The sequence below is a fragment of the Ursus maritimus genome, unplaced genomic scaffold, assembly GCF_017311325.1.
Source record: "Ursus maritimus isolate PB19 unplaced genomic scaffold, ASM1731132v1 scaffold_6, whole genome shotgun sequence".
Taxonomy (NCBI): Eukaryota; Metazoa; Chordata; class Mammalia; order Carnivora; family Ursidae; genus Ursus; species Ursus maritimus.
In genome coordinates, this window is record NW_024426774.1 from 50,360,488 (window position 1) to 50,383,565 (window position 23,078).

General features: G+C 44.3%; 1 protein-coding gene across 4 annotated transcripts in view; it reads left to right on the plus strand.

Annotated features, from left to right (window-relative positions):
- The first annotated feature begins 11,405 nt into the window (after positions 1 to 11,405).
- The window catches only part of TGFA (transforming growth factor alpha), a 101,789-nt gene continuing 90,116 nt past the window's right edge, over positions 11,406 to 23,078 (plus strand). For 2 of the 4 annotated variants that reach the window (XM_040623333.1, XM_040623334.1), the window contains exon 1: positions 11,737 to 12,267. In XM_040623333.1, the coding sequence (XP_040479267.1) occupies positions 12,207 to 12,267 (61 nt within the window). In that variant the 5' untranslated portion in view covers positions 11,737 to 12,206. Of the gene's footprint in view, positions 11,713 to 11,736; positions 12,268 to 23,078 lie in introns of those variants that run through there. The other 2 variants (XM_040623335.1, XM_040623336.1) reach the window with 2 other exon arrangements.

Below are 23,078 nucleotides of genomic sequence, written 5' to 3' on the forward strand. Positions count from 1 at the left end.
GAAAACTCAAATGTTTTTGCTGTCCTTCATTTGAACGTTTCTAATCCAAAGTAAACAGGGGACCTCTGTCCTTTGTGTCGGACGGTGGCAGACACAGGGCCCTTGTTCGGGGAGCGCGGTATGGACCCATCACAGACCCAGCACACACTGAGGCCCTGTGTCCCGAGGGAGAGAGGGGGCCCGATTCCTGCTGCTGCTGGTGCAGCAGTGCAAACAGTTGGCGTTCAAACTTCATCTCTCCCGACCCCGTGATCGTCTCTACCGTGACAAGAAAAAAGAAACCCTCTCGTGGCTCTTTCTCAGCCACCCCGAATCCCACCAAACTGCCTCACTGCCTTCCTCTCTGAAAGAAATCAGTTTGTTCATTGTGGACTGTTTAAATCGGTGCAGAGAACAGACAAAGAATCACTCCATTTAACCACCCAGCCATAAGGGTTAGACGTGTTGTTATCTCTATAGCCTCTGTTTCTCTACGCACATATATTAACATACTTAAGGGGAAGGGACGACATTTGGATCATATGGACATCTGTTAGGCTGGTATTGTAAAGAATCCCCCAAAATATGTCAATTGGATTCAAGAATTAAGTATAAAGGGGCGCCTGGGTGGCACAGCGGTTAAGCATCTGCCTTCGGCTCAGGGCGTGATCCTGGCGTTACGGGATCGAGCCCCACATCAGGCTCCTCCGCTATGAGCCTGCTTCTTCCTCTCCCACTCCCCCTGCTTGTGTTCCCTCTCTCGCTGGCTGTCTCTCTCTCTGTCGAATAAATAAATAAAATCTTAAAAAAAAAAGAATTAAGTATACAAGGTGGTGGAATAAATGTAGATGAATTTTTATTTCAGCTGTTCTTAACCCGGGGTCCATGCACAAGCGTCACAGAGAGCCCGTAAATGCATGTAATAATATGCACAATTTGGTATATGAATGTAGCTAGATGTAGGTATGAATATAGTTATAGACAGAGCTGTCTGGGGAGCGTGGGAAAGACCCTTTGTCGTTTTCATCAGATTCTCCAGTGTATATGTGTGACCCCAAAACCAACAATTTATATTAACTTGGCTTGGGGAAAAATACCTAATATAGGAAGGGGCCTACCACACAACAAGGAGTTTAATTTGTTAAACTTTTCTATAGGGCAGTTTGGGTACCCTCATGTGTGTGTGGTTTAAAATACATGTAAGAACATATTATGAAGATAAAATAATGCACAACAGTATAAACTGGGGGGACAGAGAGAGACAAGTCAGTAATACAGAATATAAGCCTGGGGCGGGCGGGACCAAGAGCGTAACAGATCTGTGGGATGGTGAAGGAATGAGTGCAACCAGTGCAGAAAGAATGGGGAAGTTAATGAGAACCCAAACCCTTGAAGTTCTTCACCACCAGATCAAACCGAATGGAGAATGTTAATCAGTATCCTTGTTTGCTTCCTGCCTGCTAATAGGAATGCTTCTAATGTTTCAAATGAAGGATTTTATCAGTGCCCATTTGACACAGGTATTCCTTATGCTAATGAAGCAGCCCGTTTCTAGTTAACTAAGAACTTTTCCCACAACTACAATTGTATTTTATCTTTGATTTTAAAATGTGGAAAAATGTGTAATGATATGTGGGATGTATGTTAACTAGACTTATTGTGGTGATCATTTTGCATTATATACAAATATTGCAGCATTACAGTCAAAATTAATATGTTCTATGTCCATCATGTATCAGTTTAAAATGTAATTATTCACACTGATAAAATAATACCTGAATTACCAGAACAAATGCTACTTGATCATAGTAAATTGTTTTTAAGTAGGCACCAAGCCCAGCCTGGAGCCCAACACAGGGCTTGAACTCACAACCCTGAGATCAAGACCTGAGCTGAAATCAAAGAATTGGATGCTTAGACGCTCTGGTCATAGCAAATTGTTTTAAATAATGTTTTGGATTTGACTTGCTAGCATTTTATTTACCTTTTTTCATCTGTGCTCTTAAGTCAGATTGGCCTTTAGTTTGTCCCCCCACCCCTTGTTTATTTTTACTACTTTTGTTAGTCTGAGCTATCAGGGTTACTTTAGTTTGAAAGACTGATTTTGGGGGGCGGGGTGCCTGGGTGGTACAGTCGGTTAAGCACCTGACTCTTGGTTTCAGTTCAGGTCCTGATATCAAGGTCTTTAAATCAAGTCCCACATCGGGCTCTGTGCTCAGCACCGAGTCAGGTTAAGACTGTCTCTCCCTCTCCCTCGGCCCTTGCCCCCCCGTTCTCTCTAAAATAAATAAATAAATCTTTTTAGAAAGAAAGAAAGAAAGAAAGAAAAGAAAAGAAAGGAAAGAAAGAAAGAAAGAAAGAAAGAAAGAAAGAAAGAAAGAAAGAAAGAAAAAGAAAGAAAGAGGCACCTGGGTGGCTCAGTTGTTAAGTGTCTGTCTTTGGCTCAGGTCATGATCCCAGGTCCTGGGATTGAGCCCCGAGACAGGTTCCCTGCTCAATGAGGAGCCTGCTTCTCTCTTTCCCTCTGCTGCTCCCCCTGCTTGCACTCTCTTGCTCTCTCTCTCTCTCAAACACATAAATAAAATATTGAGAGAAAGAAAGAAAAAGAAAGAAAGAAAGAAAGAAAGAAAGAAAGAAAGAAAGAAAGAAAGAAAGAAAGAAAGAAAAAGAAAGAAAGAAAAAAGAAAGAGGGAGGGAGGAAGGAAGGGAGAGAGAGAAAAAGGAAGGAAGGAAGGAAGGAAGGAAAGAAAGAAAGAAAGAAAGAAAGAAAGAAAGAAAGAAAGAAAGAAAAAGTTACTATATTTCTTTTAGCCCTCGAGGAAGTTAATGTCCTTGCTGTTTAAAATGGTCCAGAACATAAAAGAGGATGGAAAGCGTCCCAATCCAGCTAAGAGAAATACAGTTTATAACTGTGAACAGGCACCTTTCATGAAGTAATTATTTAACAACTTTTCCCTTTCTTTCCTGATTATTAGTCTTTTCAAGTTTCTACTTCTTAAGTCAATTTGGCACTTATATCTTCCTAGTAAAGTGAATCATTTTAATGAGATTTTTCAAATTCATTGAGTTATACTCTATTCTTATAATCAAGAAACCTTTTCTGCATATGTTCTATCCCACTTCTCATTCTCAACACTGTACGTTTTTTCCTCTTCGCTCTTCATGACTAGTCTTGCCATGCTTTTACTGTTTTCCCTCAAAAATGCTCTTGCATTCTCTGATTTTTGGTTTTCCTAATTAATTTGTGCTTTAATTGTGACCCTGTATTTCTGTCTTCCTTAGACTTTTCTTTTTTTAATTTCTATTTTAAATTGTTACTTCATTTAGTTTATTATTTCTTAATAATAAAAGAAAATTTGTGGCTGCAAATTTTTCTTTGCATAGCTTTGGCTGAATCCCACACGTTTTGATTTTGTTTCATCACTTACTTTGTAACATAATTTTAATTTTCTCTTGGATCCAAGAGTAATTTAGGAAAAAAATTTCATTTCCAAGTGATCGTATGTGAATTGTCCTTTTGTTATTAAGTTCTACTTTAATTGTATTACAGTTAATGACTGTAGCCTAAACAGTTTTCTCTTCTTGGAATTTACTAAGGTTTCATTTGGGGGTCAGCATACAATCGATTCTTAAATATCTTTTGAGAATATTTAACAGGAATGTATTTATATTTGCAGAATAGAAAATCTTGATCTGTAGATATTAAATTCATTGTATTGGATAAATTATTCAATTCATCATGACCTCACCTCATTTTTACCCTTTTGAGGTGCCTGGGACAGAAAGAAATGTTCAGGTTTCATAAAGCATATCCATTATCTCTGGCTGCATAACAGACCACCCCAAAATTTATGGTTGAAAACAAAGACATTTTATTAGTTTTCCTGATTCTGTGAGTTGGCTGGTTTCCCTCTTACAGCTGAATTCAACTGGTGGGCCAGATGGGGGTGGGTTAAGGAACAGTAGCTTGTTTCTGCTCCATGTGCCTTCCCATCCTCTAGCGGACGAGCTTGCGCTCCTACCCATGGTGGCAGAAACATTCCAGGAGAGCAAGCTGTAATGCACAAGAGTGTTTCTAAATCTCTACTTGTACCATCCTGTTTACTAAAGTCCCACTGAACCAAGCAAGACACATGGCCAAACCCAGATTCAGTCTGGGAGGGGACTATCCAAGACTGTGAGTAACGGGAAATATGCTTCAGTGGGGGGCCATTTATGTGACAGTCTGCCACACAAATGGATTAGAATTTGTCCTTGTAGTTCTCCTCATATTTCTAATCGTTTTGACCAAAATAATCCTGTTTAGAGATTAATTCCTTTTTTTTTTTGCTACAATTTTCATTTTCTCGTAATGATATTACTTCATCGGACTTCTTTTGATTTGCATTTATAGGGCAATTGTTTTTGCTTTTTTAATCAACGTTGAGTACGTTTCTTAAAAGCCTCTAGTTGGATTTTGTCTTTTAAAAGGTGAGTTAAAACTCTTAATGTTTAATGGGAACACAGACACATGTATGCTTACTTCTACCATCTGATCATATATATGACTTCTGGCTTCCACATTTCTTGCTAACTCAGCCTTTCTCCTCTCTCTACCTCTTCTCCCTTTTCTCCTCTAGAAATTTGGATGCCACACATTCTATTTTTATTCTATTACTAGTTACCTTTTCTAAATGAATTTATGTATCTATCCAAGAGGAAGTTTACAGTAGCTCTTCAATGAAAAAGGACAAGATAAGCACATTTTTATTTCCCCTTCTCCTATACCACCCTGTCCTCCCATTTCTATAATAACCTGCGCCTTTAGATTTAGATGATTATTTTGACTTAATCCCAACTCCTAACCAATGCATATATGTTTTCTTTCAAGAATTATCTTTGAGGGGAGCCTGAGGGGCATGGTTGGTTGAGCCCCCGACTCTTGATTTTGGCTCAGGTCATGATCTCAGGGTCGTGAAATTGAGCCCCGCGTTGGGCTCAGCACGGAGTCTGCATGAGACTCTTTCTGCCCCCTCTCCAATAAAGAAATAAAAATTTTTTAAAGAAAAGAATGATCTTCAATAGATTTATTAAATTTCCAACCATACCTTCAACTTCACATATCTGACTCCATAACTGTGGCTCAGACATTAAGGGCATTTAATTATATGGTCCAGAAAGGAGGGAGGTGGGAGGCAGGTCCAGCTTGATTCAGCAGCTCTTCCATGTCAAGGTGCTATGTGGGCATCTCTCAGATTCTCTTGGCCTTCTCCTTGTGGTCACAAGATGGATGTCATAGTCCAGATACTTCATCCCTAAACAACCATCTTCAAGGCAGGAAGAGAGGTCAGGCCACCTCACTGTCTGTCTTTATCAGGAAGCAATTCCTCCCCAAGAAGCCTGACAGGAAACTTTCCCTGACATTTCTTTTTTTGGGGGGGTTGGGGCAGAGCAAGAGGGAGAGAGCATCTTAAGCAGGCTTCACGCCTACCACAGAGCCTGACGTGGGGCTCGATCTCACGACCCTGAGATCATAATCTGAGCTGAAATCAAGAGTCAGGCACTTAACCCACTGAGCCACCCAGGCGCCCCGTCTCTGACATTTCATTGGTCAGAGCTTAGTCACAGACCCAGCCGTAGGCCAGACATCGACAATGGGCAATGAATTGTCTTGCTTCATCCTCTGCGTCAGGGCATGCTGTCAATCACACAAAATTGGGATTCTGTTAGTAGGAAGGGAAGGAAAATGCGCATCCTCCTGGTATCCAACCGTGCGTGCCACAGTGTATTAAACATCAGGCATTAGGCTCGCTAAGTTCTGCTTTCATCATTCTCTGCCGTTTCTTTTATACTATTTCTCTTGCATTATTGAGTTTATTTGCTTTGCTGGAACACTTTCTGTGGGGTCATTTTTTTTATTTTCTCAGTTGGGTGGTGTCTGAATGGTTTATGTTTTTAGAGCTGCTTGTCTAAGATATCTTGGTAAGAAACAGAAATTTGTGTCACAATCATTTCCCCCTCAAAATCCCATGCATATTGCTTTGTTGTCTTTGGCATCGACATAGCAAATACAAAGATGATTTTTTTTTTCCCTGAGGTAAGCTGAATTCTTCTCAGTGGCTTCGTAAAGCAGAGAACACTTTACTTGTCCATTGTTGAATCCCTAGTGCCTAACTCAGTGCCTCAAACATAACAGGCTTGTCATGGAATGAACGGATGAAAGAAGACAACTAAGAGCCAGTTGTCTGTGGAGACTTTCAAAAGAGCAGTTGCCTTCATATTAAAGAGTTTCTTTCCCCTGCATGTAACCACATCAAGCTAGCTGGGAGTCTTTGGCTGTCCTCACCACTGCCCCTGTAGCAATGTTCTTTTATGTCAGGCATCAAATGTGAGCCCCCCAGTGGGCCCCTGCCCTGCATGCAGCCCCGTACCTGGGCACTTCCTGGACGCTTCAAGAGGAAGGAGATTGCCCCTCCCGACTTTCCTGGGATTAATTTTGCCCACAGCCCTTGTTACATCCAACTTTGGGAGCATTACTGGGTTCTGGTGGGGGTCCCTCCCTGGAGAGGCAGTTCTCATCTGTGAGGGGAATTGAAGGTTGTCAAACCCTTCTCTCAAACTGGTTTCATCTGCATTAAGTCTCACAGAAATTCCTTGAAATGTCTGGTATGTGGGTGTAATCCTTGTTCAGTTTTGAACAATGACAGATTTTCCCCTATCATTATTTTCCTTTGGCTGTTTCAATGGGAGTTGGGAAGAAAGGCAGGATGAGAAGTTCAGTGTGAGGGTTTAAATGTCACCGAATGGAAGTCTGTCCTTGCACCTTTCGTAGGCTCTTTAGACAAAGTCCGCTCCACCTTACAGACCTATGAGAGGTATAGCCCCTCCTGTCATCACTAACCCCTCCCATCCAGGGTACGAGAACGGTTCTCCTCTACCAGCTCTCTGCTCGCTTGCTGCGCGCCCTATGAAAAAGATTTTTAATATCTTGCTTTGTCTTTCTCGGTCCCAAATCTTATCTCTTATAATTTCTTGTGTCCTTTCCTCTGAGCTTGGGGAGAAGTTCTTGAGTTTGTCAGGCAGATTGAGCCATCATTGAAAAACAAATCACTGAGTCTCCGTTGTAACTCCTTCCCTTTAATTCCTCCTTCCTCTGTTCCTTCTGCTTTCTTTTTCCCATCTCCCTGTTGCCTCTCTGGATCATCACTACAGTATTTCCTCCAACCTTGTTCGTTTTACTTGCCTAAGGATTTCTAGGCTTTCCGTTTTGGACTTTCCCCTCCACACTCCTAAGAACTCTGGGAGCAATCTTCTCAGAAAGGTGTGGCTGCTGGGGGGACAGCAACAAAGACAGGATTGAAGACACAGCCCTTCTGCCTCCAAACGTGCTTGATGGTTTGACGTCAGCTGGGCTGAATCCTCTAGGTATCTCTACTGCAGCCTGGTCATCTAGGCAGTTCACGAGCTGCATGAGAAAATGATGTCTTTAGTCCTAACAGCCAGCTGGTAACTCTGAGTCTTAGACACTGACCAGCGCCGTGATGTCTTGGAACTGCCTGGAACCCCATGGACCCATCAACCTCCAGACTTCACTACTGGGCATTAGGGCCATGCTGGGATATTCCTTGGGGAGGGAGGAGTCAAGCTTAATACACAACTTCAGTGTGCATTCCAAAGGTAGACTTGTTAAGCAGAAGGTCAAACCAGTCTTCGGACAACATTGGCCGTGAGAATCACCCAGGTGGCCTAGGGACGAAGCAAATGCATCTCACGGCTTCATATGCCGCCCATTTTGTTGATGAAAACTGTAAAAATTGATTCAGCACAGGTTTCCTATTTTTCTTTTGACTAGAGCTAAGGAATAGACTAATACCTGCGGTAGCAGAGGGGGCTAATACTCGGACAATACCTTACATTGGATTAGATTTCTGTTCCTAAATCCCTTGACACAGTAAGGTCTCCTCACTCTGTCTAAACACAGTTCCCCAGAGTTCTTTATAAAACCTTTCTCTCTCTCTCTCACATACACACACACAAATGACATCCGACCGTTGCCATCCTATTGGGCCAGGCACCCTTTCCTGGTGCCTGTTCAGTATTATCCTTACTAAAAATGTGGAAACTGAGGCAGCTGGGGAGAGAAGCCAACACATCAGCCTAGAAACCAGCTCATTTTGCTTTCCAGGCATCCTCTGAGCACCCCGTCTGCTGCTGCCACCGAGGAAGTTCCCACAGCCACCTGAAGCCAACTCTGGTCATTGCCCTGGAAGCTTGTCTGCAGGGATTGCCATCCCGTCAGTGCTGGGGCCCACAGCCGTGCCTCCTCCCTAAGAATGTCCGCGCCATTTACTCACTAATATCTTGGGTGATTGCCAAGCTCAACAGTAAGCTCAGCTGGCTTGAATCATTCAGGGAAGACTCTGGCGCTTGTGGGCCCACAATCACTTCCCAGATGAATCAGGAAAGAGGGGGAGGCTGATTACAGTGAAGAAGGGGACTCTATAAACATATGCTCTATAATAAGTATGTAGAGGAAAGGAAAGGAAAAACTGACAGTGGGGTTCTACCAGCCTCTGAGTAGAGCATAACCTAGTTCTCTTGTTTGCACAGGGAGGAGAGGCTGTCATTGGCGTAGGACAGAAGGGACTGTCCTTGAGCTCAAGGCCAGCTGAAGCGAGTGTGTGCAAAGGCAGCCCAGGCGTATTCCTAGTGGGAAGGCCACACATTCATCAGGCACCACAGGCACACAGAAACAGGACCTTCGGTGGCCTGGCGAGACAGCTGCCATGCCTATAGGCGAAGAATGCTAGAACTTCACTCAGCTCAGAGAGCAACGGTATTCCATACTGCTAAAATACAAAAACATCACGCCATCCTTTAGGAAAAATGATTTCTTGACTTTAAATTGCATCCTGTAATTCCCCCCCCCCCATTGCTCTTACACCACAGGCTGAGAAACTAAATTCATAGCTCCTGAGGAACCTGTGAAACTATCCCCATAGGAAGGCACACTCACACATACACACACGTGGCAGGCATGAGCAAAGAAAGCGATAGGGAAATAATTAAATAAGGATAACGCGAGGAAATTGAGAGAGGGGCAAGGTATGTCCACTGAGAGAGATTTTCTTTCAACAGTAGCTCTAAGTTTTGATAACAGATACTGTGCTAAGCATACAGATAGATTCTTGTGTCTAGTCCTCACATCGAACCAGTGAGTTCAGTGTTATCCTTACTAAAAATGTGGAAACTGAGGCAGCTGGGCAGAGAAGCCAACACATCAGCCTAGAAACCAGCTCATTTTGCTTTCAGAATTGGGCTCTGCCACTTGTAGGCTTTGCGACTCTGGGTATTCACTAAATTCTCTAGATCTCAATTATTTTCAAATAAAAGGAAGACGGAATCTATCTCACAAGGTTGTTGTGAGGATTGAATGAGACATGGAAGATACCCAAGGCAGAGTGTTCGCATTTTAGGGTATTAGGTTTCCTCTCAGCTCTATGAATAAATGTTCAAAAATTATCTCAATTCAGTTTACTTAAAAAAATGTTGTACACGTTTTGTAAGAAAATGCTGATTATCTGTTTGACACGAATGAGTTTTATGAGGTTTATAAAACCATAGACGTGGACGGGCTCTTGAACATGTTGGCGGAGAATTAAGGATTTCAAAGCATTCGATGCACTTTGATTGGAGTACTCTTTAGTTTACAAGATATCAAATTATCTCTTGGTTAAAAAGATGTTACAGTCCTAAAGGGGACAAGCTCATTGGTTTAATTCTGCTGCTACTTCCCCCCACCCACGACTTTGTGTGTGGGCAGTGGGCAGAGAAGGGGAGACTGCTGAAGCTGACTCTTGCCCGCCTGGGCAGCTAGCTCTCAGCCATGGTGAACTTGCCGTGTGCCTCGTCGCGGGGAACAAGGTGACGGGTCCATTCTCCAGTCCTAGCTGGGGGTCCTGGAGAACAGGAGAAGGGCATTGAAAACTGATTTCTTCCCTCCTGTAACCAAGGCAGGCTAGTCTAGGAAGGAGACAGAAGAGCCACCAGAACCGGTCAACACCAGCCTGAAGGAGGTGGGCCCTGAAGGGAGTCAGGGACCACTTACTAAAGAGAGTGTGTGTGTTTACCCTGTGCAGGCATGGTGCGGACACAGGAAAGGATGTACTCCAGGACTTACCACACAACCCTCACTGCAGATTATTAAGGGTTGAAAGAACAGCAAAGTATCCTCTGACAAATGTATTGAAAGGAATGGTTTCTCAGAGTAAATTTAGGCTGTTTACAAAATCCCTTTCTACACTGGTGTTTCCTGCCGAATGCTGAGGCCAAAGGCCTGATGCCTCCTTTTCCAAACGAGGCCCCTCAGCTCATATGAAAAAACTTAACAAAAGTCAACCCTGAGGGTCTGAGTTTTAGGCCAAGAAAGCAGCAAGAGATTCCCCACCCCCCCTCCTGACCATCCACCCATCCACCCAAGGAGTGTGGGTCTCCCCTAAGCAGCAGCCAGGCTGGAGGGTCAAGAGAAGAGATCTAGTCCCTCACCTTGGGGCATCTGGAGAATAAGATGGGTCACTGCTTCTTGGGGGCATACTGTCCCCGATGGACCATCCTCAGGGAACTTGGGGATGGTCCCCAAGAAACCTATGGGTCTTCCATTCTCTACCCAGAATGCCTTCCCTCTGTCCCCTCCCTCCACTTGCCCAAATTCCAGCACCAGGGGCCAGGTCCAAGCCATAAATCCTGACAGAGCCACCTAGGTGGCTCCCGCCCATACATCCCTCTCTTTGGTCCCCTTGCTGCATGCTACCCTGTTCTTGGCCTCAGCTGCCTGTGGCAGGGTGGGGTGGAGTGGACTGGGGTGGTACTAATGGGGGATACCCAGGTACCCTGAGAGGTCTTCATTATTAATCCCAGGCCAGATACATGAAAGCCCGCTGATCTTAACAATGTGCCCTGGAGGCCGGCATCCCTAGAATCGAGAATTCTCTACCGGGATGGGGGTGCGGGTGGGAAACCTGGTTTAACAAATTCTCTTGATTCTGGGGAGCCCTCTCCATGGGCCAAGTGTTGGCAGGCGGCGGGCAAAGCTCGCCGGTCCCGTTCCGGCCCGCGTCCCCAGTCCCTGCCGGGAGAGCCCCCCGCAGCGGCCGTCCGCGCAGGTGCCGGACGCCCGCGCGGCTCCGCTCCCCCGCGCAGAGCCTGGAAGCGACCACCGCGCCCGGACGCCGGAGCTCCGCGGCGGCCGCACCGCGCCGCTGGTCTGAGGGTGGTGTCTGAAGTCGGGCGCTTCCTGCCTTCCAGTCCGCCTGGGTGCCGGGCTCGCGCGGCGGGGCTCCGAGATTCCCCGCTCGCCCCGCCCCGCCCGGCGCCCGCGCCCTGCACGGTGCGCGCGGCGTCCCCGCCCCCAGCCCCACACCCCCACCGCCTGTGGCCGTAGGGGGGCACCCCCATCTGGGCGGGAGGGTGGTCCGCCGTGGGCCGGTCGCCGAGTGGCGGAGAGGTGACGGTAACCGCCTTCCCATTTCCGCCCGGCCGGCCGCGCAGCAGGGTGAGTGCAGCAGAGAGCGCTCGGTCCTGCCTCCGCCCGCCCGCGCCGGGGGCTGGCCTTGCCTCGCCGGCGCCTTTTTCCCCCGCAGCGCGGCGCCGCTTCGCCACTCGGGCACAGCAGGTAGGGCAGGAGGCTGGAGCGCCTGCTGCCCGCCGCCCGTAAGATGGTCCCCTCGGCTGGACAGCTCGCCTTGTTCGCGCTGGGTACGTACGCTGCCTGCTGCGCGCCCCGAGCCACCTGCCCTCGGCGACACCCCGCTTTCCCCTGGCCCCCCTCCATTTCTCTTTCCCGGGGGCTTTCTGCGCCCGCCTGGGAGAGTCGAGGGAGGCTCATGCTTTTCAGGGGTTGGAGGCTGGGGGGCAAGGGGAGTCACGAGGGCTTACTAGGGATTTGAGGAGCCCATTCCGAAGAGGGGGACCGTCGAGCGCCCGGGCTTTCCCCGGGGAGTGGCCGCCCGTGCGTGAGAACGCCGGCCGGGGAAGGGGAAGCGGTGTGTGAACGGGCTTGAACTTTAATCCGCCGCGGCTGTGTGTTCCTACACTTGCTCACACCTACCTGCATACCTGGCTGTCTCCAACCTAGCCCGTCTACACGGGCGGCGGGAAGCGTAGAAGCGGAGAGCGCGGCCGGCGTCAGACCCTATGGCGGGACCTTGCCTGCGTCCCGGTCGTACCCCCTGCCTAGCAGTGACGGGCAGATGGTCACAATCAGCAGAGGCGCCCTCAATCTTCTAACTTTAGGAGCTCTCGAGCTTTGGGGTATGTTTTGGATTTTTGCGCGGATTAATTGTTCTTTTAATTAATTTCCCTGGGAGAAGTGGTTGCCGAGGGCAGGAGTGAAACCCTAGACGGAGCTTTGCCAGTTTCCTTTGAGTTTGTTCTTGGAAGGGAACGAGAGATGGGGGAAGGGAGGGGAAGTTAAACCCGGCAAACCTCGGTCTTGTCTGTGGAGCCCTTGAGTTTTTCCGCGGTGAAGTTCACAGGTCTGCATGTAAGTGGTAAGGGGTGCGGCGCAGTGCGCTGGCCGGCCGGCTCTCGCCCCTCTCAGCGCCGGGCCTCTGGGGTGCTGAGATCGCCGGTTAACAGCCCAGGTGTCCAGGTTTATTGGTGCAGCTTCCGTGAAATGAATTCCTCAGTCGATATCCCCCGAGTTTAACCCTGTAAAGCAAGTTACTCCTACCTGGAGAATTTGTTGGAGCCTGAGAAGAGCTGTGGAACCCCCCCCCCCCAAAATGTCCAGAGCCACAGCCTCACCCAGTTCGTGTTCAGTTTCAGGGGGCTCACGGAGCGCCTGTAATCCTGCCCATGAAATGCTGATTGAGAACGGGGAGAACCGGGCCATTAGTGGAATCCAGTGCTCTGAGCTGTACCCTCACCTGAAACTCACCAACAGGTGGCATGATTCTGGGCGGCTTCCACCCGTCCCCCCGCCCCGCCCTTTTCCCAAAACCCTTCTAGGTTTTTTGTATTGACGGTTGTTCTGATTTTAGGTGTTTTTTTTTTTTTAAAGCAACAGAACATGACCAGTACCTCAGAAGCCTCCCGTTTGCGGGTGCCCTTATAGTGTGTTTTGCAAATTCTAGCAGTAGTAATCATAATAGCTAATGCTATTTGAGCACTTATTCTGTACCAGGCATTCGAAGTGCTTCACATGGATTCGTTTAATTTTCACCCCACATGACGAAGAAGGTATTATCATCCCCGTTTTACAGAGGAGGGAAGGGAAGTACACAAGGCCCACGGTTAGTACGTACTTGGGTCAGGATTATTAGAGTGTGGGAGGATCGAGGATTTGAAATGTCACCTAACTGTGGTCACTCTAGTCCCCTTTCCCAGTTTTGGGACTTTTCTTGAAGGAGAGATTATATGGAATATCCGAGAACTTGTTTAAATTGGGTTTTCTGGAGGACTCCTAGGATCTCAAGGTGGTCTTAGGTTGTTCGGTGAAAATTAGAGGCAAGAAATGCTGGTGTGCAAATTTAAGGGCACCTTTGAAAGTTGCCCTGCCCCCCATACTGCACTTGCCCATGAAGACTGCATGTATTCATCATGTTATTTTTCCTTTTTGCCTAAGGGTTGAACCTGATCTTTGTTTCCTTCCTTGAGAGAAAGATGTGTAAACCTAAAAAAATTGATCAGTATGTAAAAGCTGGCTCATAGAGTTCCAAGATATAAGCAGTTGAAAAAAAAAAAGCGGAGAAAAAGAAGGCAGGGTACCATTTTTTTGTTTAAAAAAAAAAAAAGCCATTCGTTCTGATCATTGACTACAACTTCTGCCTCCCACCTCACTTTCTGCTAGATTACTAAATAGCACTCATCAGTGCCACATGCGTCTTTAATTTGCATGTTTCCGCCAGTGCTGCTTTCCTCTCTAATTTTTCTTAAATTAGTTGAAGGCAGTTCCAGGCAAATCAGCAAATCTAGAAAACCAAGATCCCTCCCCTCCTTCCCGACCTTCGCAGGGACAGTCTGAAAAGGAACTGGTTGTTTGGAGTCTCAGCTGATGCTTCTGATTACTTGGAACCTGAGCGTGGATGGATGTTTTGGCGGAGAGCGTGCGGAGACTGTTGCTTAAATGGCAACATTGGAAACGTCATCCAAGTTCCTGTGGTGGCTGCCCTCCATGTCAGATTTCTGTCACTGGCCAAGCACACCTCACAGGGGCTTGGCACCTCCAGTCCCACATCCTCCTCTGTGAGCAGGGACAAGCTGTGTGATCTTGGGCAAGTTACTTAGCTTGTCTGTGCCTTGTTTTTCTCGTCTGTAAAATTGTGCTGTTAATAGAGTTGTTAGATATATTTATTGGACACAGAACAGTGCCTATCTCGTAGTAAGAGGTGAAAAAATCTTAGCGCCGTCACCATCATTGTTTTTGTAACTTTGAACCCCATAGAATTCTCGATGTCCTAGCAGGCTGTGCCCATTCTGTAGCTGGGAGAGTTTGTCTGTCTTGCCTTCTAGCTCTGCACCCTTCTTAAGCCAGGAAATTTCACCTAACCTAAAAACCTACTTAATGATTTTAGTCAGTCTCATTTGGCAGATACCAACTCAAGCAAGTTTGGGATTTTCTTTTTGGATGTCATGAATTCTTTAATCTTTGATACATTTGTATTTCCTCCTTAATGTTCAATGGCCACTTTATTGAAGTCCCCACTGTTTCAGTTTTCTTCGTGGGAATAATAAAACTGCACCCCCCCACAGGTTGTTACGAGAATCAGCTAGATAAGATGGTAAATACAGAAGCTATTTATAAACTATGCAAATAAAGAACTACACACGAAATGAAATTGATTTTATAATCCAGAAATAATCATTGGTATGTTTATGGCAGCTCCCGGAAGTAGGACTGGGTGTAGCCTAAAGAAGGGTCCTAGGACACTAAGTGTCATTAAGGATGGGTAGACATGAAACAGGTGCGTGTCCTTGTGGATTTGGGACCAAGGGACCAGTAGCGGGCATGAATGGAGACCGTCCTCTTCTCCATTACATGGAAATGATGTCTTTCAGAGTAGACAGTGGAGGTTTGCCCAGGACACATGTTTTCCTTATTGAGCAGCCATAATTAGGGAAAGTTCACTTAGAACATGGGCTGTAAAGGTGTATATGGAAGCCTTAGAGGCTGTTTCCCATATTTGCTTTTCCAATATTTGGTTTCCTAGGATAAAGAGATCTTTCTGTAAATATTCAATGTCCCCTGCAAAGGGGACCTTTCTTACAAGAGTAAATGATGCTTCCTGTTACTATGGTAACATAGGAAAACTAGCCGACTTTTCCATTAGACCTATCTCTAAGGGCCTTTTGAAAGTGTGTTTGAACAAAGTCCTACTCTTTGGGCTGCCCACTGAAAGGGATGGGCAGTGGGAAGTGGAGCTTGGCTCAGCCGAAACGGGACAAGCCTGACACACTGAATTGGGCATCTTGTGCTTGGTTTCCCCCGTAAGACCTCTGTAGGACCTTCCACAGCAGTGCCCTCAAATCACAGCGCCTGGAGGGCTTGGTGAATCAGGTTGTCCTGCAGGGGGTGGGAGAGTTTGCATGTCTAACAAGCGTCCAGGTGTGGCTTATGCCGCTGGTGGGGAAGGAGAGAGGGACACGTGGAGAACCGCCGCTCTTCAGCCAGTTGCTGTTAGGGAAGCTTCTGGCTTAGCCAGTTGCATTTTATCTGACATTTATGAATGCTGCTGTGGGCCATTATTAAAGGTGCTTCTGTAGCCTGTCTTGCTGACCGAGCTGAGCTAGAACTTTTGCTGAGCTCTCTTAATTGTCCTAAGTGTTCTTAAAGATTTTTTTTTTTTTTATTTATGTGACAGACAGCCAGTGAGAGAGGGAACACAAGCAGGGGGAGAGGGAGAGGAAGAAGCAGGCCCCCAGCCGAGGAGCCCGATGTGGGACTCGATCCTGGAACGCCAGGATCACGCCCTGAGCCGAAGGCAGACGCTTTAACGACTGCGCTACCCAGGCGCCCCTTGTCCTAAGTGTTCTTGACCTTTGCCACTGGAAAATGTGGCGGTCCTTTGCTTTTAAACTTAAGCTGACCAACACTAAGCATGTCACACTTTCTTTTTTGGGGAGCTGCCAAAAATTGACCGTTGTTTTGTTGCCATTTCCGATATTTTTAATCACCTCAGTTTAAAGTATGAATTTAATAGTGCTAAAGGCTAACATGGTTAAGATTGCATCCACGGGCACCTGGGTGGCTCAGTCAGTTAAGTGTCCGACTCTTGATTTCGGCGGGCTCACGTTGTGATCCTCGGGGTCATGAGATGGAGCCCTGAGTTGGGCTCCGTGCTCAGTGCAGAGTCTGCTCAAGATTCTCTCCCTCGCCCTCTGCCCCTCCTCCCACTCACTCACTCTTGCTCTCTAAATAAATAAATAAATAAAATATTTTTAAAAATTGCATCTAGATAGAGAATTCGAGTACTTTACAGTGGCTTCTGGTTTTGTTATGCTTTTTTCTCTCCTTGTGAAATGTCAAGTATAAAAATCTTTCATAGAATCAGGAAAGCCTAAAATCCAGGCTACCAGAACCATCTCTTAGGAGCTCTTCAAGTAAAAGGCACATTCTCTTTAGATGAGCTCTAAAAATCTGGGTAGACTTAGGGCACCTGGGCAACTCAGTTTGTTAAGCAACAGACTCTTGATTTCGGCTCAGGTCATGATCTCAGGGTCCTGGGATTGAGCCCCACGTGGTGCCCCACATGGAAAGATCAGGCTCCGTGCTCACTGGGGAGTCCGCTTGAGATCTTTTCCCTCTGCCCCTCCCACCCCCCACTCACATGTGCTTGCACTCTCCCTCTCATAAATAAATCTTTTTAAAAAATTTAAAAAATATATCTGGGTAGTCTTTTGAGACATTATGAATTGGTTATAACTTAAAGAGTTGTCACCTGGGCTTAGAAAAAGTTGGAAGTTCGTTGAAATGGAATTTTATGTCTTTGCTAGTGCCTTTTTTGTTTTCTTCTTAAAGTCAGAGGAAACACAATTTCACATGAAGTCTTTCCCCAGTCAAGTGAATTCTTTGCTCAGCATTTTTGCTTTTAATTTTTTGTTGTCCCCTTCCTTACCTTGAAAAGCTCTGTTTTGCTCACCTTAGTGTTTGCATTTCTCGAGTACTTGTAGAGAGATGGTTCAGGACTTCCTCAAGGAGAGATGTACATATAACTGCTTTGTGTAACAAGCTTGTGTAACTCACTGAACACCAGCCTACTAATGCCTTGCCTTTTTTGGTTTTAATCTTTGAACGTGTTAACTTTTCTCGCTGGGAACCTTAGCAGTAGAGTTCTGGTCCCTCCATGTCCTGCCGTGGCTTGATATTGGTTGGTGCTTGTCCTCTCTAGTAGTTTGAGGGTTCTTTGGAGGCAGAGATCCTGGGTCTTCATCTCTGCCCTTGGCCCATCTAGAGAACAGGTGGATCGTTAGAGGAGATCACTAAGCCCTTGATGACCCACTTGGGGTGTCTGGTCCTGGATTCTCCCAAGCGTAGACTCAGTTGGCAAATATTAGGCCCCATAGTTAACATTCATGCTGGAAAATTCTTCATTGTGATCGCCAAGGGTGGTTGCATATAAACTCTAACCACACAGATGCAATTAGTTTTCAGAATAATTGTTATTTTTAAAGAAATAGATTAGGATTTAGTTTTTTTAGTGATTGCAGAAACTTTTTTTTTTCTACTAGACCATTTGGAAAATTCTGGAAAGCATAAGAGAAGTGTTTCAATGGCCTGTTATTCTACCATCTAATGATAACCACGCTTAACATTTCGTTACACAGCCTGTGGTTGAGAGTATAGGTAGATATTCTCTGAAAGCATCTGTGAGTTCTGATGACCGCACACTGTTTAACTCATTTGTTTTTGCAACTTAACAACCTTCGTAATAGACATTTTTAGGTTCTTTAACATTCATTCTTAGTGTCATTTACATCCTTCTTAGTGGCCGGCAAGTAATCTCTTGACTATATTTACTATAATTTAACCCATTTTGAAGCCCTTTTGGCCATATAAATTTTTCCCATTTCTCACTTTTACGAAGAACCCACACACTGTTGGGAATATTAGTTGATACAGCTTTTTGGGAAGTCAGTATGGCAGTAGCTATCAATTTTAAGTGGGCATAACTTGGGTCATCATTCCACTTTTTGATGCATATCCTATGTAAATACTTGCCTAAATGTGCAAAGAAAAAATGTAAAGGATGGTGATTGTTGATTTTGTTTATAACAGTAGCAAGTTGCCAGTACCTATTGCTGTAATTATTTGAGGAGATTCCTTAAATAAGTTATTTTTATATAACAGTATATTGATTTACTGTGTGTCTACTAAAAAGAATAAAGGTTTCATGAAATCTTAAATTTAGAAAGGCATAGAACCATATGTATGGTACAGTGCCTTGGTTTGAATTGGTTAACTTTTTAAAAACAAGCCTATATTAAATTTACAAAGCCTAAAGTCAAGGAAGATAAATAATACGACAGGCATTTTGGTGCGTGTTTGGCACAGCTTTACGATAAATTCCTACCAATTGGCCTTTTCTCCCACAAGCAGTGTATGAATGCCATTTTCCTCAATCTTCCCTAACACTAGCAGTTAGCTTTAACAGTTGCCAAGTTGGGAGAAAAAGACCTCAGCCCAATCTGCATATTTAACATTTGTTAGGATGATTCGATTTGTTTGTTGTCCATGTCCTCTTATTTCTCTCTTAACCTTTTCAGGTTTTTTTTTTTCTTATTGATTGATTATCCTTTTCTTGGAGCTTTATAACATTTTATATAAAAAGGATATTAATACTTTATTGCAAGTGTTCCCCCCCTTTGTCTTTTACTGTTTTGTTTATGGTGTTTTTGACATGCCACAGATTTTTATTTTTATGTAGCAGAAACTAGAAATATAAATCTTTCCCCTTAAGCTTTCTACCTTTCACTTCTATAGTTAGGAAAACCTTCCCTGGCCTAAGAGAAGGCAAATATTTACTTTTTTTTCCCTCCGATGTCTCCTATATCATGTTGAACTATTGTACCGAGAATTTATTCTTGTGTTTGGTGTGAGGTACAACTCACATTTCATAAAAAACAGCCAACCGGTTAATAGTCTCAATTGCTATTTATGGAGTAATTTGTCTATTGTAGTTTGAAATTCCATTTTTATCACACGCTAAATTCTTATAAGTACTTGAATCTGTAGAATTTTATTTTGGTTCTGTTATTTTGTATTTTTGCACGTATTGTGCATTTGTTCATTCATGAATTCTGCAAATACTTATTGAGCACCTATTCTGTGCAGAGACTGCTTCTAGATGCTGGGGAATCGGCCGAGAATAAGACATGGAGCTTGTGTTTTAGTGAATTAGACATTTCCCACTGCTCTCTATTGTAACTGGTGTTGCTAGCATTTAAAGCTTTTTTAAAAATATACATTTATTTTGTAATGGGTCTTGTTAATTCTAATAGGCCTCCAGTTTCTCTTAGGCTTGCAGTTACATGTAATCTTGAATAGTGATAGCTTTGCCTCCTTCCTTTCAATATTTTTATCTTTTATTACTTATAGTGCTGACTAGAACTTCAAGAACATTTTTAAAAAGGCAGTAGATATCCTTGTATTTTTCTTGACTTACGGATAGTGTTTGTAGTATTTAATAGTTAAGTGCAAGGGTGACCTTGTCGTTATATATACGTGAGAATAACTTTATATACACATAAATACAAAAATGTACATATGTGTATATATACGAATAAGCTTTATCACGTTAATAAAATGTACTTCTCTTCATAACTTACTAAAAGATTTGGCATTTTGATTTGTATTTTAAAGCAGGGGAGATAATACAAGTTGTGGGTTTAGGGTTTTTTTTTTTTTTTCCCCCCCGAATGTTTTGAGGGCTTTGATTGACTTGCTTGTGTTAAAGCCATTCTTAAATTCCTGGAATGAACCCCTCGTGGCTCCGTGGTATTATTCTCTGTGCCTGCTGCTAGGTTTGATCCGTTCTGAAGTGTTTGGGGCCTTGTTTTCTTTTTTAGGTTTTGATACCAGCATTATGTCACTTTATACATTTTAAAACCTTCCATCTGTTTAATGCTCTTGAGTAGCTGAACTATCAGGGGAGTAAGTGGCTCTGTGAAGGCTTGACAGAAATTGCTAGTGGTCAGTTTAAGTTCTCCTCTTGAGTCATTTTTGGTAGTCCTTGTCCTCACAATCTATTCAATTCAGATTTCGAAATTTTTAGGCACGGATTTTATAAAGAATCTCCTTTTAACTTAAAGTTTTCTTTTGCATCAGTGGCCCCGGTTAATGTGACTTTACCAAATAGGAAAATAAGTAAGCACCTAGGCCCCCCAAAATAAAATACATTATCAAGTTTGTTTTTCTTGATGATAATTGGAAAAAAACAAAAAACCAAAAAACCTTCTTTTCAATCTTAAACCAAATTCAAGCGAAGACTTCATTTTAATAGTGTCCCCAGGAGCCCAGGGAAATAACTCGTTTATTTGCCCAACTGCGTGTGCCCAGGTTGCCACAGTAATGCCATTTCTGATGGGATGATGCATGGCATTGGAACTTCTAGCAAAGGCTGCTGACCAGCTCCCTGTTGGTTCCTTAAGCTTTACAAAGTTTAAAAACCTCCAGCTACCCTATTGTGTCCGTTAGATGCGACGGGAGTGTTTGTCGCAAGACAACCAGTGCTGGTGTGGGAGATTTTTGCTGTTGTTGGCTCACTTGCTTTGGGGTGATTTTTGTGTTTTTAAGATCAGAACCTCTAGGTGGAAATGTTGGATTCTTACAAAGAGACCGCATCTTCAGCTTGAGTTCTTTAGGGCCTTTGATCTGAGTACGAATGAGGTCAGTAAACCATTCTCCTGGGCCCGTAAAGGACAGATGCGCCTTTACGGCTCTCTCAGCCTCTCTTGCCAGGTCAGAGGCTTTCTCCGGGTAATTACTGTACTTCCAAGGGGTGCGGGAGATTAACCGGCTAAATGGTACACGTCATAAGGTGACACAAAAGCGGCTGAAGCTGATAAATGAGAGGTTTGCAATTACACACTCCGCTCCCCTCCCTCTGCCAGGCCTTGGGAACCAGCAGGGCAAAAACAAACAGAACATGCTTTTTGGTGGAAAGAAAAAGCATAAGACCTATAACTTTTACCGTGGCGGGGGCTAAGAGGAGCTGGCCTATACACTGTGGAGGGGCCTAACCTGCTCACCTTCTAGGTCACCGAGCTCAGTTGGCGGCTCGGGGCTTGAACACGTCTCACCTCGGAACAGTTTCTGGGTTATTGTTTTTTGCATTGGAGGAGCGTATCATCGGGCCGGCTTGCATGCTGTGCACACTCCCTGCCAGCACATTTAAACAATGACAGATGTTCTTTGCACATAGCAGACCTTGGGTGTTACAATTAGTGTTTCAGGGGATGAATCATAGGCCCCTGAGACTGGAATGAAAGCAAGCTTCAGGCCTGAGCATTATTTAGGGAGGTAAGGTAAACTCCTAGTCCACACAGACGGGGAATCCTCTGGATCTGGGCTCTCCCTAAACCTCATCAGCCACTCCCCTGCCATGCAAAGAAAACCCCAAAACAAGCACACTTCTTGGGCAGGCCCCTTAGCATTCACAGAACATGGGCACGCTCTGGGCACCACCTCCCCATGTGGGCCATGCAGGAGACGCGCCTTCTCGGCTAGCCTTGGCTAAATCCCACTCACTCCTTTTCCAAAGTGAAATCGAAATCAGAGTCTACAAACAGAAGAATCAAAAAAGCACCCAGAGACATCCTCTTACTAGGTTCAACTAGCAAGTATCTGACCAGATCTCTTTCTCTGTATGGATACAGATATTCATATGCTCACTTTTTCCCTTCACACAAAAAAGCATTTGGTATTTTTAAATCTGCTTTTTACTTTACAGTCTATAGGGAAAATATTTCTGCGGCAAAAATACAGGCATATCTATCAACTTATCTTTTTCTTTTTTTTTTTTTTTTGGTGGCTATAACACCTTCCATTATACAACTCTGTCATTGTTTACGCATCCTTTATGGCCAGAGATGTAGATTGCCTTAAACTCAGATACTCAAACCTGAAATGAAAATTCCTGCAGCTAAATCATTAGCTGCAGTATCTTTTCATTATCTTCTATGACTAAATCCCCAAAAATGGGCTAGTAGGTCAAAAGTTACACACTTTTTCAACGCTTAATATGTTTTGACAATCTGCCCTCCAGAAAAGCTGTACAGATTTATTACTTCTGCCTCCTATTGTGAATGCCTATTTGTTGGCAAGCTTGCCGATGATTAATATGATAACTTTCTAGATTCTGTTCATTGTGTTGCCCAAATGGTATCTGATTGTTTTAATTTGTATTTGTTTGGTTAAAACCAAAGTTTGGTACATTGAACGCTTTTCCATGTTTGAGTATTTGAATTTATTTTCTTGTGACTTAGACCATGTTTAGGGTAGGTTATTTAATTCTTGATTTGTAAACAGTTTTTAAAAAGATATATTGAGGGGTGCCTGGGTGGCTCAGTTGGTTAAACATCTGCCTTCGGCTCAGGTCATGATCCCAGGGTCCTGGAATTGAGTCCATGATCAGCTCCTTGCTCAGCGGGGAGTCTGCTTCTCCCTCTCTCTGCCCCTCCCCCCACTCGTGTTCTCACACGCTCTGTGCTCTCTCTCTCTCCTCTCTCAAATAAAAAAATCCTTAAAAATATATATATATTGAAAATATATCCTTCATTTTGCTGGTTACATTTATATGTCTTGTGTTTGGGTTTTCAGAAGTATTTTGTTTTTAACTTTTAAGGACTTAAAATCTGTTCATCATTCCTTTATGATTTCTTCTTGGGGTAGAAAGGTATTTGTTGTGCCTCTTTGATATCTCATTTCCCTTCCTACTTTTACATTGTTACTTTTCAAATTTTCAATTCTTTGGGAATGTATTTTGGTGTAAGATGTGAGCTAAGACTCTAACTTGCTTTTTTGCCAAATATCGGTCCAGTTACTCTATGCCATTTGTTGAACAACTTATTCTCTACTCAGTGATTTCAAATCCTACTTTTGTCACTTGATACATTCTTAGGGG